A 17,012-nucleotide genomic window follows, 5' to 3' on the forward strand; every position below is an offset into this window, starting at 1 on the left:
CTCTCTCTCTCTCTCTCTCTCTCTCTCTCTCTCTCTCTCTCTCTCTCTCTCCCTCCCTCCCTCCCTCCCTCTCTCCCTCCCTCCCTCTCTCCCTCCCTTTCTCTCTCTCTCCTTGCCACTTAGGCCCTGCATCTGAACCCACTGGGACTGAAATAGTTACCTACATCTCAAGGACTCCCAGAGACCTAGCAGCTTATGTGAAATCCCCAGGAAATCAATAGATGCTAGAGCCACCAGCTTCCCAAACACTCACATTTCACCAAGTAGCACACTCAACCTTGCTTCAAGTTGTAGTTGTGGTCAGGAACTGAAGCCCATACAATGTAAGAAGGCCTATGGTGGAGGTTGCTCTGCTCTGGTCTCTCAATGGATAACAGAGATAGCAGCAGCCATATCTGGTTCTCTCTTCTAGGAACTCCCCATTTCCTCTAATCTACAATTCCTGTCTTGGATCTAGTGTAAGAGGATTGCAGGAACAAATGCTGGCCTGTGTTTTACCTGGAGAAGACTAAGAAGGGGCAGTCCTCTATGCCCTGTGCACACAAACCATTTCCATTTCACAGAAATACTTGCCTCCCTCCTTTACTTATCTTTTGGAAATATCACAACTCATTTCAAAGCCATCTTATTATTCTTCCTTACTATTTCTTGAAAAACTAAAGATCAGTTGAAAAATCCTTCTAACTACCATGGCATGATGTGGCACCAAAGCCTTACACACTCATGGTTAAATACCACTCAGTTGGAGAAAACGCCATCACTTATCTTGTAGGCATTTCAACTTGAACTTTAAAATGGCCCCTCCCTCACAAGGGAGGAGAAACCTACCAAAACCAAACTGTCAATCAGTGAGAGGCAAACCCGAGAGGAACACAACTGTACAGACCAGCACTTACCTGGATTGGGTTGGAGGTATTCAATCGTTTTTGTCATTATCTCCATCACAGCCCTGCTGGTGACATCCACTTTCTGCAATGAAGAAATAAATGTCATAAATGACACAAGCATTTACTTTAGAGTCTTGGAGTTTTCTTACAGCAACAAGTCCTGCAGGAGTAGGTGAGAGGCTTGAGGAGCAGTTAGGAGGAAATGTGGCCTTGTGTTTTAGCACGGTCTGTTGAAAAGCCTATTCATCCAAACGAAACTGGTAATTTCCAAAACTCTGTTTCAAAGCATAGTTCATTACCTTTCAGCAAAATCAATACACACTATGTCAGTAACACTTTTTCCCTCAAGCTTTTACTAGATGCTATGAATGGACTAAACTCAGTGACAGGTTTCTCCTCCACTAAGAGTAATGCAGGGGCATGTAGGTGGCTCAACAGATAAAGGTTATCAGCCAACCTGAAGACCTCAGTTGAATTCCTGGAATCCACGAAAAGGTGGAAGGATACAAATAAGCCCACAGAGCTGTCCTCTGACCTCTACACCCATGCTGTGGTGTACATACTCCATGTATGTATCCTGCTCGTGGGTGGGATGATAAACATACAATAACAACAATAACAATAATGATACACTTAAATGTCTTCTTCAATACTCCTTATACTGTTACGTTATTCTGACATCTTCAGGGTATCAAAGCCCTTCGTAAACACATCTAGCTGGTCCTAAACACTTGGGTAATTATAAATACTGGATTCTAACATGAAAATCCCATCTCTGAATGTTGTGGACGGTCATCATTTCCTCCTGCAACCCACCCTGCCCTCTCCACACACCCATGTCAGGGAAAGAACATGCGCTAGAGCTGCTTACTTTTGTCCACAAACCTCATTTCTTATCAGACTGTGAAGGGCATTGGCTCATACGACACAGCTGAGTGACTAAGAGTAATAAATCAGCTCCCTTGCCATTGATATTTTTATTTCTTTTCTTTTTATAGGTTCCTAATCAATATCTACAACTGACTGCTTTGTACAGGGTAAACCTCCTTCTCTCCCTTATCTACTGAAATACCTTATCTGGTTTGGTTTTCAATATTTAATAACTTCTTATCACCAAAGTCATAATACAGTGTGCAGTTGTGATTGTGATGATAAGAAAAAAATACATGATTGTCCCTTTGACCCTGTAGTGGTATAAAATAATGTTTACAAGTGTCCTCTTTAGGATGCATTGGCGTGCTTATGAACCCTGTACGACTATCCTTTTGACTGACTCAGTATTTCAAGATACTTGAGGCTTGGATAATTAGAGGTAAAGGCATGGCAGCTCCCAGGCTGATAAACTGCAAAATGAGGTCCTGGCATTATTATCAAAATGCCAGGTAGCCTTATGAACTCAAGTCATAGAATGCTTGCTTGATACTGGTGGAACAAGTTCAAGGTTGTGTACAGAATAAACATGTTGAAAGTGCAGAGAATTTGAGAGGACAAACACACATCTCCTGTTGACTCCAAGACAGATGGGGATTGAGCAATTAGATGCCAACTGTATCTAGGTGTCTTCTCTGGCCATGGCAGGAAGAAATGCAATCTAAAGGTCACAAAGATTTCTAAGAAAGAAAGCATCAGAAGACTTGAGACTTGAACTGCCCAGTGGCCATTTGAAACTGTGGTGTCATCTGTTGCTAGGAGGCAGACTCACATCCAATTTTCCTGTCTCTTTCTCAACAAAGAGATTTATGCATCTTTACATGAAGAAGAAAACAGATACAGCAAGATTCACAAGCTTTCTCCAGACTTTTCTGTTTTCCATGAAAGGGAAAGGTCCCTACAAGAAGACAAGAAAGAAGTATTTCTCCCCAGTTCTAGAAGATGTAACACCAGAGCCAGAAGACACATTGTACCATTGCCAAATGACTGAAACGGGGGGGGGGGGGGAGGAGCAAAGAACTGCCACCCCATCCTCTAGTTAGTTATGAGAGTCTTCAATACTTATGACAATTTGATCTACAGTAAATATCTGGACCTGATCCTACAGAAGTAGCACTACCATGCTGACTTGCTGGGTCCTTTATCCTCAACTGTTCTAACTTTTCTCAACAGAAGCTGCAGCAACAGTGCCTACTGTACACTGTCCATAGATGGGTCAGCAAGAAAGACATGGGAAGCAGTTCATGGGGATCAAGCCAGTAATCCCAGAGTCCAGAGACCTTAGAAATGGCAATATTAAGAGTATTATGTTTGGCTCCCAGAGTAGAATTCAACCTTAAAATTGAATGGGGACAAAAAGATAACAGTGTTCCCTATGGTATGACCAAAGTCTCCTATGAAGTTGAGAATATAGACTTTCCATACTCTGAGCTCACTGATGTAGAAGCCTATAGTACGTCTGTGATCCGTACAAGACAAGCTCCATTAAGAAGGCTGTTGAAAGGAAATTAACTGTGAATTTATAGAACACAGGCACATATTTAGGGATTCTAAATCCATGTGTAAAATATGACTTTTTTAAAAAGGCAGAATCCTGGGCACATATTCTTCACAGACTCTGGTCTTTTTATTTTCATCTTCTTAATACCAAGGATTTAAAAACTCTCAATACTTGAGACTCTTTCTCCATTGATAAGTCTTGAAATTTATAACTGTAAGTCCAGAGAAAGAAAGAAACAAGCAAATGGCTCTCTTGGGATGGGGAAATAGCTCAGTGGGTAAACGGTTTGCCAGATAAGCCTGAAGGCCTGTGTTTCTATCTCCATAATCCACCCAGATAATAAGCTAAATACATTGGTACAAGCATCTTGATCCTTATGTGCCCTACTGGCAGATAGGAGGTTAAGACAGGAAACTCTATAACTAACCTGGACCCATGGGTGCTCATAGAGACTGAATTAAAGAGCGTGTAAAGACTGGACTTAGACCCCCTACATTATTTGCAGCAGATGTGCAGCTTAGTCTCCATGAGGATCCCCTAACAATTAGACTAGGTGCTGTCTCTGATTCTGTTACCTGCCTTTGGATAACCCTTCCCCTAGCTGGGATGCCTTGTCTGGCCTCAGTGGGAGAGGATGTGCTGAAACTTGATGTGCCAGGGAGGGTTGATACCCAAGGGTGACTTCCCCTTCTCTGAGGAGAAGGGGAGAGGATAACAGGCAGGGGCGAGTTTCTGGGAGCAGAACTTGGAGATGAGGAGAGGGGCTGCAATTCAGATGTAAAGTGAATGAATAAATAAATAAATAGGAAGAAAACCAGAGACTCTAAGTTCACAGATCAGCTATCCTGGCATACACAGCTGTAAATAAGAAACAATGTGGAAGGTGAGGCCAGACACTGGAGCTTGTCCCTTGAGTTTTGCATGCATGCTGTTCCCAAACTATGGCTAATGGTCGAAACTATGGCAGTAAGCCACAGGGAAGGATGAGCTTCAAAGACAACCTTCTGTGTAGCCTGAGAGCCTATCTCCAAAATGTCTTGCTTCACAGTGGCTATCATATGTACTTACCAAGTCTAACTGATATCATGTATTTTGAGAAATGAGGATGGAATTAGGCTCTGGTTGCTGACGAATCCATTTTAATTTTGTTAATCTTCTTAAGCACCTCTCTGCTGTGTATAAATTTGGAAATACACCCTAAACATACATGCACATCTTAGAGGGTTAAAAAAGAAGTTAAGATTTCTATTTTATGTACATGATAGCCATACAATTTTCTTATCTCAATGCTCTCTAAATTTTGTTTTGTTTCTTTTAATGAAGTCACTCTTACTGACACAGGCACTGTCAATGGATCCTTTGTGTGCTTCAACAGCCCTAGAAAGCAGGAACAGAGGGGAAAGATCCCAAGGGCCCAAAGGTATAGAAGATTTATCAAGAGAATGTGAGGATTCCTAAACTAACAAGGCTTGAGCTTTATTGAACATGCCCTGCTTAATCTATGAATGATGTTGTTAATTCCAGTCTTGAGGCACCAGATACCAGAACTCTAAAAAGCAGGATTTGGAGAACTGACATGATGCAATTACTTTTTCATACACTTCTAAAGAGTACCATTCTTCCCTATAGAAAATGAGTCAGTAGTTTGTGAACTAAAGAACATGAAAACTATGAATTCTTTAACATAGCAATGGAAGTATGAGGGACATTATTTCATATTGTCAGATGTCCAATGTCAGAGGTAGAACACCTTACATGCTGTACAGATAGCCTGAAAGTTTGGCAATCAATAATAATGGCATGAATTAAATCATCACTTGGATATGGAATAATTTGCTGTGGTTATGTGAAAGAAGTTAAAAAGCCATATAAAACACCAACATCTTTTCAAGTTCTTAATTTTAATATTATTGGAGTTAAGAATATACACACTCTTGAAGTGCTGAATAAACAAGTCACAGGGATGTGATGAAAGCTGCACCCTGGGAAGACCTGCCTGGCAGAGAGACACAGGCTGATCCAAGAGTGGTATTTTTAATTACTCCCTACTAACTCCGGGGGAGTTAACATCCATGTCCAAACTCCCTGCTTTAAAGCAGAAATCTTGTATTCATAAAGGCTAAGAGCGAATTAGTATTTTGAAGATGAAGCATGATTTAGGCTCTGATTATTCTAACGTTAATTTTAATTTTGCTAATCATCTTAGGCATTACCCCACACCAAGTATAGCTTGGGAATACACTCTACACAGATAGCTGAAAGGAAGCTTGTCTCCATGGAAGTCCCAGTAGAGCAGAAGGATGTCTTTGAAGCTTGTGCTGTTTGTGACTCCAGCTCCCCATCTAGCTTACACCAGTAAGAGAGTGTCTTGGGCCAGTGACTATGTCTCCTTCACTGCTGCTCCATGAAGGAGAGCCCCCAGTGTCATGGTAAACCCCATGTCTACTCAGAGAAGGAATTCTGAGCACACTGGCTGCAATTTCCTTCTCTTCTCCCCCATGTGATACATATCCTGGACTCTACTTGCTACAACTCAAGCAATGAGTAAGTGGTACACCTCCCATGACAGCAGAGAACCATAGGCTCAGCGTCTGCTTCAGTGTGAGCAGGTCTATGGCAAAAAAACATAAAACAAACAAAAACCAAACCACCACCACCAACAAAACAACAGCTTTGATAAACAGAAGTTTTATCATGTGACTCAGGGCGTTTCTACTCACGAATCCTACTTCTCTCACAAGAAATTGGATGATACCAAATGTGTCTCCCTGAAGAAACTAAGACATGATGGACATGGACATGAGGGACACCATCTACCATCATTCTCGACATTGCACTCAGCCAACAATCTCTACCCTCATATTCAATTGGAATGGCAACTTTTCCTTCTCAACATCCTGCCTTTCTTTTTTTTTTTAATTTTTTTTTAATACATATTTTCCTCAATAACATTTCCAATGCTATCCCAAAAGTCCCCCATACCTCCTCCCTACTTCCCTACGCACCCATTCCCATTCTTTAGGCCCTGGCATTCCCCTGTATTGGGGCATATAAAGTTTGCAAGTCCAATGGGCCTCTCTTTCCAGTGATGGCCGACTAGGCCATCTTTCGATACATATGCAGCTAGAGACAAGAGCTCCGGGGTACTGATTAGTTCATCATGTTGTTCCAACTATAGGGTTGAAGATCCCTTTAGCTCCTTGGGTACGTTCTCTAGCTCCTCCATTGGGAGCCCTGTGATCCATCCAATAGCTGACAGTGAGCATCCACTTCTGTGTTTGTTTGGCCCCGGCATAGTTTCACAAGAGAGAGCTATATCTGGGTCCTTTCAGCAAAATCTTGCTAGTGTATGCAACGGTGTCAGTGTTTGGAAGCTGATTATGGGAGGGATCCCTGGATATGGCATTCTCTAGATGGTCCATCCTTTCATCACAGCTCCAAACTTTGTCTCTGTAACTCCTTCCATGGGTGTTTTGTTCCCACTTGTAAGAAGGGGCACAGTGTCCACACTTTGATCTTCATTCTTCTGGAGTTTCATGCGTTTAGCAAATTGTATCTTATATCTTGGGTATCCTAAGTTTTGGGCTAATATCCACTTATCAGTGAATACATATTGTGTGAGTTCCTTTGTGATTGTGTTACCTCACTCAAGATGATGCCCTCCAGGTCCATCCATTTGGCTAGGAATTTCATAAATTCATTCTTTTTAATAGCTGAGTAGTACTCCATTGTGTAAATGTACCATATTTTCTGTGTCAATTCCTCTGTTGAGGGACATCTGGGTTCTTTCCAGCTTCTGGCTATTATAAATAAGGCTGCTATGAACATAGTGGAGCATGTGTCCTTCTTACGAGTTGGGACATCTTCTGGATATATGCCCAGGAGAGGTATTGCTGGATCCTCTGGTAGTACTATGTCCAATTTTCTGAGGAACTGCCAGACTGATTTCCAGAGTGGTGGTACAAGCTTGCAATCCCACCAACAATGGAGGAGTGTTCCTCTTTCTCCACATCCTCGCCAGCATCTGCTGTCACCTGAATTTTTGATCTTAGCCATTCTGACTGGTGTGAGGTGGAATCTCAGGGTTGTTTTGATTTGCATTTCCCTGATGATTAAGGATGTTGAACATTTGTTCAGGTGCTTCTCTGCCATTCAGTATTCCTCAGGTGAGAATTCTTTGTTCAGTTCTGAGCCCCATTTTTTAATGGGGTTATTTGACTTTCTGGAGTCCACCTTCTTGAGTTCTTTATATATATTGGATATTAGTCCCTTATCTGATTTAGGATAGGTAAAGATCATTTCCCAATCCGTTGGTGGTCTTCTTGTCTTATTGATGGTGTCTTTAGCCTTGCAGAAGCTTTGCAGTTTCATGAGGTCCCATTTGTCAATTCTCAATCTTACAGCACAAGCCATTGCTGTTCTATTCAAGAATTTTTCCCCTGTGCCCATATCTTCAAGGCTTTTTCCCACTTTCTCCTCTATAAGTTTCAGTGTCTCTGGTTTTATGTGAAGTTCCTTGATCCACTTAGATTTGACCTTAGTACAAGGAGATAGGAATGGATCAATTCGCATTCTTCTACATGATAACAACCAGTTGTGCCAGCACCATTTGTTGAAAATGCTGTCTTTCTTCCACTGGATAGTTTTAGATCCCTTGTCGAAGATCAAGTGACCATAGGTGTGTGGCTTCATTTCTGGGTCTTCAATTCTATTCCATTGGTCTACTTGTCTATCACTATACCAGTACCACGCAGTTTTTATCACAATTGCTCTGTAGTAAAGCTTTAGGTCAGGCATGGTGATTCCACCAGAGGTTCTTTTATCCTTGAGAAGAGTTTTTGCTATCCTAGGTTTTTTGTTATTCCAGATGAATTTGCAGATTGCACTTTCTAATTCGTTGAAGAATTGATTTGGAATTTTGATGGTGATTGCATTGAATCTGTAGATTGCTTTTGGCAAGATAGCCATTTTTACAATGTTGATCCTGCCAATCCATGAGCATGGGAGATCTTTCCATCTTCTGAGATCTTCTATAATTTCTTTCTTTAGAGACTTGAAGTTTTTATTATACAGATCTTTCACTTCCTTAGTTAGAGTCATGCCAAGATATTTTATATTATTTGTGACTATTGAGAAGGGTGTTGTTTCCCTAATTTCTTTCTCAGCCTGTTTATTCTTTGGGTAGAGAAAGGCCATTGACTTGTTTGAGTTAATTTTATATCCAGCTACTTCACCGAAGCTGTTTATCAGGTTTAGGAGTTCTCTGGTGGAATTTTTAGGGTCACTTATATATACTATCATATCATCTGCAAAAAGTGATATTTTGACTTTGTCTTTTCCAATTTGTATCCCTTTGATCTCCTTTTGTTGTCGAATTGCTCTGGCTAGGACTTCAAGTACAATGTTGAATAGGTATGGAGAGAGTGGACAGCCTTGTCTAGTCCCTGATTTTAGTGGGATTGGTTCAAGCTTCTCACCATTTACTTTGATGTTGGCTACTGGTTTGCTGTAGATTGCTTTTATCATGCCTTTCTTAAGACTTGAGGCTTCCCCTTAGGAATTCTATTTTTACCTAAAGCACCTTTCCCCCCATTTCTAGCCCTAAACCCTTCTGTGACCTTAACAACGAATTTCCCCAAGATGCTCTTCAGGTTGCAGAGAGACATTATCCCTCTTGACTGTGAGTTTGCATGATATTCATATACAGTGCAAAAGAATATTTGAAGATTCAGCTCAGTATTCTCTCCTCTAGAAATTTCCACTGCTCTAAGAAGCCCATGTTTGGCTTCTCTCTGGTGTTTTTCAAGGAAATCCTCCCAGGGCACTAAACACTGTGTCTGAATTGGAATCTATTTATATTCCTGTTTTCCAAACTAAAATTGAAAGCTCTTAGAGGGATTGGTCCTCATATACGATCCTGTTTCTAGTTCCCAGTACAATGCCTGGCAGACATGGTATTCATTTATCTTCCAAGTGAATTAAGGAACATAATAACTACATATCAAACCATAGAAACCCTCCCCCAGTTAGCATAACTGTAGCAATTGATGTAAATTTAAGAAGTTCCTCAGATTCCAGAATCTTCTATAAACAGCAACAACAGAAATCTGCAGCATTATAATAAAAGCAGTGTCCAATGTCTGGATCACAGAAGGAAATTTAGCCTATACTTAATGAAATTGGTAAACAATGGTGACATTTATGGTTAAAATGAAAGCAACTGCACAGTAGGTACTTAGGAGAAAGAGAACAGTCATCAAGAGTAACTACTGGGTCTGTGAAGACAACTCAACCAGGGGCCGCAGGGCATTGGCTACGGAAGGATAGTCTGTGAAAGCAGGAATGGTCTGGGATCGAATCTCAGTGGAAGAGCAGGTTAGGCTGAGACTAGAGAGAACTTCTAGGAACAGCCACCTCCCTCCCAGGAGTGCTGTCTGCTACAGACCTCTAATTTATTTCCTATTGTTGTCTAATTGCACCTCAGAGAGTACAACTAAATAAAGCTTTCTCCACATCAAACACTTGGTGAACAGAAAACCAACCATGAAAAGGTGATGTGGTGACTCTTCTGTAGGTTTAGAGACACTGAGTTAAAATATTTTTTATGAGTACTTGACTTATTAGCATGAATATTAATGGCTTGATATTGGAAATCCACAGCAAATGCTCTTCAATGACTATAGAAAAAGCCTACCTTCCAATATGCTCAGCACAATTTGTGTACAAACTTTAGGAAAATCACAGATAAGATAAAAGACATCCTTTATATTATGCAATATGAAATAAAAATCAAACAAAACAATTTCTACGCTGCACCGAAGTCTAAACATCTCAAGTTACTTAGAGAAAAAACCCAAATGCAGGAACACACATAGGTTCTTCAAGCAGAAGTTGGCTTTACAACAGAAGTACTGAGGTTTGAAATAAATACTTCAGTGACTTTTGATGAAATAAGGACCAGAACTCTTTATACTTCATCTTCAGACTCGGAGGACGTCTGTGATATTAGCCTAAAATAAGATACTTGGCAAGATCCTCTAGTTTAAATTAGTCTGTAAGACTGGCATGGATTTCACAGCAAAGTCAGTCTCCAAAGGTCTAATTAGCCGCTCCAGCCTCCTTCAGTTTTCAGTCTCATTTAAGACACAAAGAGCTAGCTTGTCTCTACCGTGAGATACCTAGTTCTTAGCAGCTTTACTTTGGGCCCATACAGGAATAACTCCTGACACCTGCACACATCAAGTTGCTAACTGCTGGCCTCAGCTTCTGTGATGATGTGGCTCTTAGCCATGCAGCACACTGCAAGACTTCTCAAGGAAAATGAACGAAGAGGAGAAGCTAAGGAGGGCTAAGCAAGTACCAGAGGCTGGAGCGCGTTAACAGATCCCTGGGGTCCTCAGGAGAAAGTGGGGCTTTGCTCCCGAGGATGCGTCTCTGTCTGCAGACATGGACTTGACAAGGGAGGGTAGGCTCCTGTTTCTATCACCAGGAAAGGGTGTTGTTTACCAGCTGTGGTTGAAGATCAGGGGGTATTTACAACCCTCTGCAGATAGGAAACAGAAAGTAGCTGTGAGGTACTGGGTATGGACTTATAACATTCTCTTCAGGCACAGGACCAATCCCCTCAATACCAATTCACAGTCTTCCCTGTGCATTTCAACACTCACTTATCTCCCTAAGTCTAAACACTTCTTGATAAGAACCTCAAAGGGAAAGAGAAAACATCTTTAACGTCTCAAAAGAAAAAGATATTTAATCCACAAACTCCAGCTTACTTGCTGAGAACCTATAATGTTTCAGGCAGAATAAAATAATAAATATTCAGTAAGCATTAGGGTTCTCATTCTAACTGTCATTTGAAAATAGACAGTTCAGCAAACACTGGTCTTTTACAGTAAGTGGTAGACATAGAGTGAAGGCCAAGTCACCTGGACTCCCAAACTGCTCTCTCTTCAGTATTCTGACCCGCCCCTAGCAGGATGCATCCTACTTGGGAAGTCCACTGCAGTCAGAGAGAGATTCAAAGTCTCTTACAAGATTTGAGACATCATTCTCCATTTTCTCCTCTCTCATTTCCACCCCAGCCAAATTCAACTGTAGCTCTGCACCATACTGATTCGGGAAAGGGATAACAAAACCTATGAGGAAAAGTGCAGACCGCATGCTTCTTCACAGAGGCTCTGGAGGGACACGGGGAACATGGGGGGGCTTTCCATTTCTGTTTCAAATTACAAAGGGAGGGAGCATGTTTTTCAATGAAATGGATCATTTTGAGACTTGAGTACAGAACAGCTCCACAGTATTACAGAGGACACCTCCATGCCAAAGGAAGGCCAAGAAGGGAAAACTCACCCTCTCCATCTCTTTGAAGTCATCATCGAGCTTGGTGCCTTCCGCTCCTCCTACCTTCTCACTCACTTTCTGTAGGAGATAAGGACAACAGGGGATCATTAGAAACTGTTTCTTTCCTTCACAAAAATGGGTTAAAAGTTTTGAGTACTTTTAGAAACAGCACCTAACATGACCTCGGAGCCGTTCCCTGACCATGGCCGGCAGCTCCATTGTCATAGTGTCACAGTATAGTTTGTCTAAGCAACATCCCAAAGGTCAGGAGCCAGGTGGCTACTGAATGGGGCACTCAAACCTGCACCTTCTCATTTCAACCCCAGGGCTCTTTCTGTTACACAAGTCACTTTACAGCGAGCTAGTTGATAACATTTTCCTTTGTCAGTCCCAAGGAACAGCCACATCACACAATAATCATTTCCCTCTGATAATGGATCTAAAATGCTCCTAGGTAGAAAATTGCTACTTGTTCAACCTGTTCCTCAATGGGCTATTGAACAGATAATCACAAGCATCCATTTAACTATTAGAGAAGAAATGAGCCCAGCTGATTCCAGATAAAAGGACTTGCTTTGTCGTCTCCCTGTTTATATCCTCACAGGCCCGCAAGAAGCTACATCAAAACTATGTTGAGGGGATTTCCTTGACATTCAAATGGAAAATAGTAATTTTCCATTACTATACCAATTTAACTGTCAATTAGAATATGCAGATTATCAAATTTCAATACAAACTTCACACTAATTAAAAACAGATATACTATCCTTTTCAGAAATAATGATTCAAATCAAGGAAATAAAAATGTATGACAGAATCATAGGAAAAACCCCACTGATTTTATTAGACAGGAATATTGATTCTTTTTTCACCCTAACAGTGAAGGTGTTCATTATTTTCCTCTAAGACATCACTGTGCTATCTAAAGTCCATAAGCACGGATACTGAGGCATGGTTTTTAACCTCCTGCAAGAGTTGCTTGCCTGAGAGTATTTACAGGGGCCCTCACTGTATTCTCTTTGCAGCCATCTTGAGAGCAATGTGGGTTTTCTCAGTGAGGTTGGCTGGGGTTTCTTGCAGGGGCTTCTGGAGACCAATTCCTGGCCCCAAAAGTGCTGGCAATCTCTTGTTGAACCTTGAGGTGTGTTTCTTATGCTATTTTCTCTCTGCCTTTCACTGCTTTCTGACAAGAGGAATACATTCAGAAGAAACGACCGTCGCTGCATGTAAGATATCTCTGTTTACTGCATCGTAATAGACATGATATAGTGTGGGATATGAGGTGCGTAGAGGTGTCATGAAAATGATGTGGTATCATAAGAACCTAATCTGAACCTGCAATTTATGCAGCGAACTCTACTCCCTAATAAAGTGCACATCAGCTTCTAGCAGTTCTCACATCAGTTTATTTAACTTTCATTCCACACTTTGAGAAGCCAGAATTTTCTTTAATACAATTATAGATAGATTAATGTCAGTGCTTCAAACAGAAATGTCAATGAAAATAATATCAATACATTTATATCTCAGTCACTTTTGCTCACTGACAATAATTTAGCTCATATTACAGACCTCCTGTGTCTTATGCTCAAACTATATAGTTGACCACTAAATTTGGCAAGCAAACTCTAATCTACTTTAAGACCAACAAAACAGAGAAATAGTTTATGGACAACTATTACTTGCTATCTCTATGCTACACACAGTTGTCTCCAATGTTAGAAAAACTCACTGTATGCAAAGTTTCATTTTGGCAGGGCATCATTATAGTTAGTGTTAGTACCAGAACATTCTATGTGACCCATGACATGCATTGCCAAGCCAACAACCCTCATATCCCAGAACCCACTTGGCTCACTGGGTCCCACCCTTACTTGTGTTATGTCACTTTCCATTTAAATTAGGAGATCACCCCCTCCTCACTCTCTCTCTCTCTCTTTCTTCTCTCCCCTTCCACTCACCCTGCCGCTCCTTTTTGTCTCTCCCTCACAATAAACCTCTCCCATGTGGAACCACCTTGGCCTTGCGTACTGTATGGGAATATATATATATATATATATATATATATATATATATATATATATATATATCATTAATACATCAGTTAGACCCTTCATGTGACCTGTAACCGAGGTCAATGGTCCTGATTTATTTTCAAAATGTACCCTAAAAGGATATAGCTAAGAAATTCCTCTATTGTGTTAAAATTAGAGAATTCTGATACTGTAGTGATAATCCAATATTGGCCATCTCTGACAAACTTCATGGTCTTCATCTACATCACAAAATGCCATACCATGCTTTCAATAATATTGCCCAAATGAGAACAGCCTTAATTTCTCTTCTTTCTCTATCAATTGCTAAGCACCACAGTAGTGGACACTAGGCATCAGATGAGACACTAAGGGTATGTCAGTGATTAGTAACCCATACTGTCGCCAGCTCACTGGTCTACTGGCATCAGTTATTTTGTTTATAAAGCATATCCAAAAGTTGGCAGAGAAGGAAAAGGAATATAATACGACTAGGTCAGGGAAAAAATATGTTTTTCCCTAATAAAGCTGCTACATTTAAACTTTTTAAAAATGGTCCATCATGCACACTGAATGAAGCTAGGACTTTCATATTGATGCTGACTGTACTGGCATGTTTTGAGTGTCAACTTGAACAGGCTGTAGTTATCACAAAGAAAGGAGCTTCAGTTGGGGAAGTGCCTCCATGAGATCCAGCTGTAAGGCATTTTCTCAATTAGTGATCAAGGGGGAGGGCCTCTTGTGGGTGGTACCATCTCTGGGCTGGTAGTCTTGGGTTCTATAAGAGAGCATGCTGAGCAAGTCAGGGGAAGCAAGCCAGTAAAGAACATTCCTCCACGGCCTCTATGTCAGCTCCTTATCCCTGACCTGCTTGATTTCCAGGCCTCACTTCTTTCAGTGATAAACAGCAATGTGGACATATACACTGGATAAAACCTTTCCTCCCCAACTTACTAATTGGTCATGATGTTTGTGCAGGAATAGAAACCCTGACTAAGACAAATTAGTACCAGCAGAGTGGGGTATTCCTGTGACAACCTGACCATGTTTTGGGGAGGACTGCGGAAGGACTTTGGAATATTGGGCCAGAAGATCCATTCAGTGTTAAGAACTCTGTGAGATGTTGTGTAGGAGCTTGGAAGATAATGTTGAGAAGAGTGCAGAAAAAGGAGGCCTGGCTTGTGAAATTTCAGAGGGAAAATTAAAGACTCTTTTCAAGGCCATTGCTATTTTGCATTGTGAAGATTCTGTGGTTCTGGTTAGCTGGGGCTGAAGAATCAGCTGTGATTTACAAGGTACCAGAACTATTAAAGTGAAAACTCGGCATTATTGGGACAATTGATGCTGGTTAGCTGGAGCTAAGAAATTAGCAATAATTAAGAATGATTAAGAAGAGACCAGCATCACTGAGGTGACATCTTCTGGGAAGTGTTTTTTGAGAGCACAGAGGCTGTGTTCCAGAGATAACCAAGGTTGTACCTAGTGCTACCGTGGAACTTGGTAATGTGTAAGAGTCATCCAGGTGGTACTGGTTTTGAAGGCATGAAGGCATGAAGGGGTCACGAAGAGCAGCTGAGGCCATGGAAGGCCATTGGTGAAGGTGCAGCCTCAGTTGCAATTGATGGCCCAGGCCTAAAGAGGTCATGCATAGAAGTTGAGGCTGGGCACCATGAAGAGAGCCTATGAGAGGCTATTGCTGAAGCCTAGTTACAGTGGAAGACAGCAGTGTTTTGGTGGTCCACCAAAGAACGGCACCAAGAGACCACCAAGATGACCACCAAGAACGGCAGCATCTTGGGGATGAATAAGAAAGTAAGGGTTGAGGCTTAATAGTGATGTGTTTGTGTGTCAAGTTGACAAGGGGACAATTGTACTGGCTAGTTTTGAGTGTCAACTTGGCACAGGCTGTAGTTATCACAGAGAAAGGAGCTTCAGTTGGGGAAATGCCCCCATGAGATCCAGCTGTAAGGCATTTTCTCAATTAGTGATCAAGGGGGAGGGCCCCTTGTGGGTGGTGCCATCTCTGGGCTGGTAGTCTTGGGTTCTATAAGAGAGCAGGCTGAGCAAGCCAAGGGAAGCAAGCCAGTAAAGAACATCCCTCCATGGCCTCTGCATCAGCTCCTGCTCCCTGACCTGCTTGAGTTCTAGTCCTGACTTCTTTTAGTGATGAACAGTAGTATGGAAATATAAGCTGAATAAACCCTTTCCTCCCCAACTTGCTTCTTGGTCATGATGTTTGTGCAGGAATAGAAATCCTGACTGAGACTCTGATGTAATTGACTGGTTGATATACTACTTTTTTTTTCTTTTCTCATACATTGCACCCAGACCTCAGTTTCTCTTCTCTACACTCCTCTGGGTTCCCCTCTTTCCTCTCTCCCAGATCCACTTCTCCTTGGTTTCCCTTCAGAAAACAACAACAACAATGAAAACAAAAACAAAAAATACTGGGCTACCCAGGGGTATCAATCACACATGCATAATATGTTATGATAAGACTAGATGCTTTATATCAAACAAAGCAGCCCAGTACACCAGAAGGAAAGGGGTCCCAAATGCAGGCAAGAGAGTCACAGACATCCCCATTTCCACCGTTAAGAGTCCCATAGGAAGACCAAGCTACACAACCTTACCATATATGAAAAGGACCTACAGACCCACACAGACTCCATGATTGTCATGCCAGTCTCTGGGATCCCCTATGGACCCTGCTTATTTGTTCTGTTGGTGTCCTGCACCCATCTGGCTCCTACAATCCTCCCCCACCCCTTTCAAGGTGTTTCCTGAGTTCTGCCTAGTGTTTGCCTGTGGGTCTCTGCATCTGCTCCCATCAGTTGTTAGATGAAACCACTCTGTAGAAGTGGGCTAGGCATTGGTCCATGAGGATATATAACTTTATTATCCCGTTATATTCCTAAGAGGGAAGCAGCACTCAAAATAATTCCATTTATTCTCTGTGACATGTTTCCAGGTCACAAAGTATATATATATATACACACACATACATATATCATGGCACAGAAATAAATATTGGGCTACTTAAATAACAACTGACTCATTCTGTAGGAGTAAGGCAAATATCTCCTCTCATTTGAATAACTGCTACTATAGTGTAATGTGTCATTAGTAAGACTCAAGGTGACAGAATTGGGGCTCTTTAGTCCATGAGGCCAATAATGAAGGCTTCTGCCTTCCTTATTAGATATCTAATTATTTTGGATCCTAAAAATAAAATATCACAATAGTTAATATATTTAGTTATTTCTGATGGCTAGTTAATATTCTAATTATTTGAAAATTTGCTCACTTATTTAAAAA

At 41.3% G+C, this 17,012-nt stretch overlaps 1 protein-coding gene across 1 annotated transcript in view; it reads right to left on the reverse strand.

Annotated features, from left to right (window-relative positions):
* Sh3gl2 (SH3 domain containing GRB2 like 2, endophilin A1) overlaps positions 1-17,012 on the reverse strand; it is a 182,832-nt gene that overhangs the window by 32,861 nt on the left and 132,959 nt on the right. Inside the window, exons 2-3 of the mRNA XM_021159749.3 lie at positions 11,671-11,739; positions 897-969 (exon numbers count right to left, since the gene is read on the reverse strand). Of these exons, the coding sequence (XP_021015408.1) occupies positions 897-969; positions 11,671-11,739 (142 nt within the window). The remainder of the gene's footprint in view (positions 1-896; positions 970-11,670; positions 11,740-17,012) is intronic.

The sequence above is a fragment of the Mus caroli genome, unplaced genomic scaffold, assembly GCF_978045245.1.
Source record: "Mus caroli unplaced genomic scaffold, Mus_caroli_1 scaffold_6, whole genome shotgun sequence".
Taxonomy (NCBI): Eukaryota; Metazoa; Chordata; class Mammalia; order Rodentia; family Muridae; genus Mus; species Mus caroli.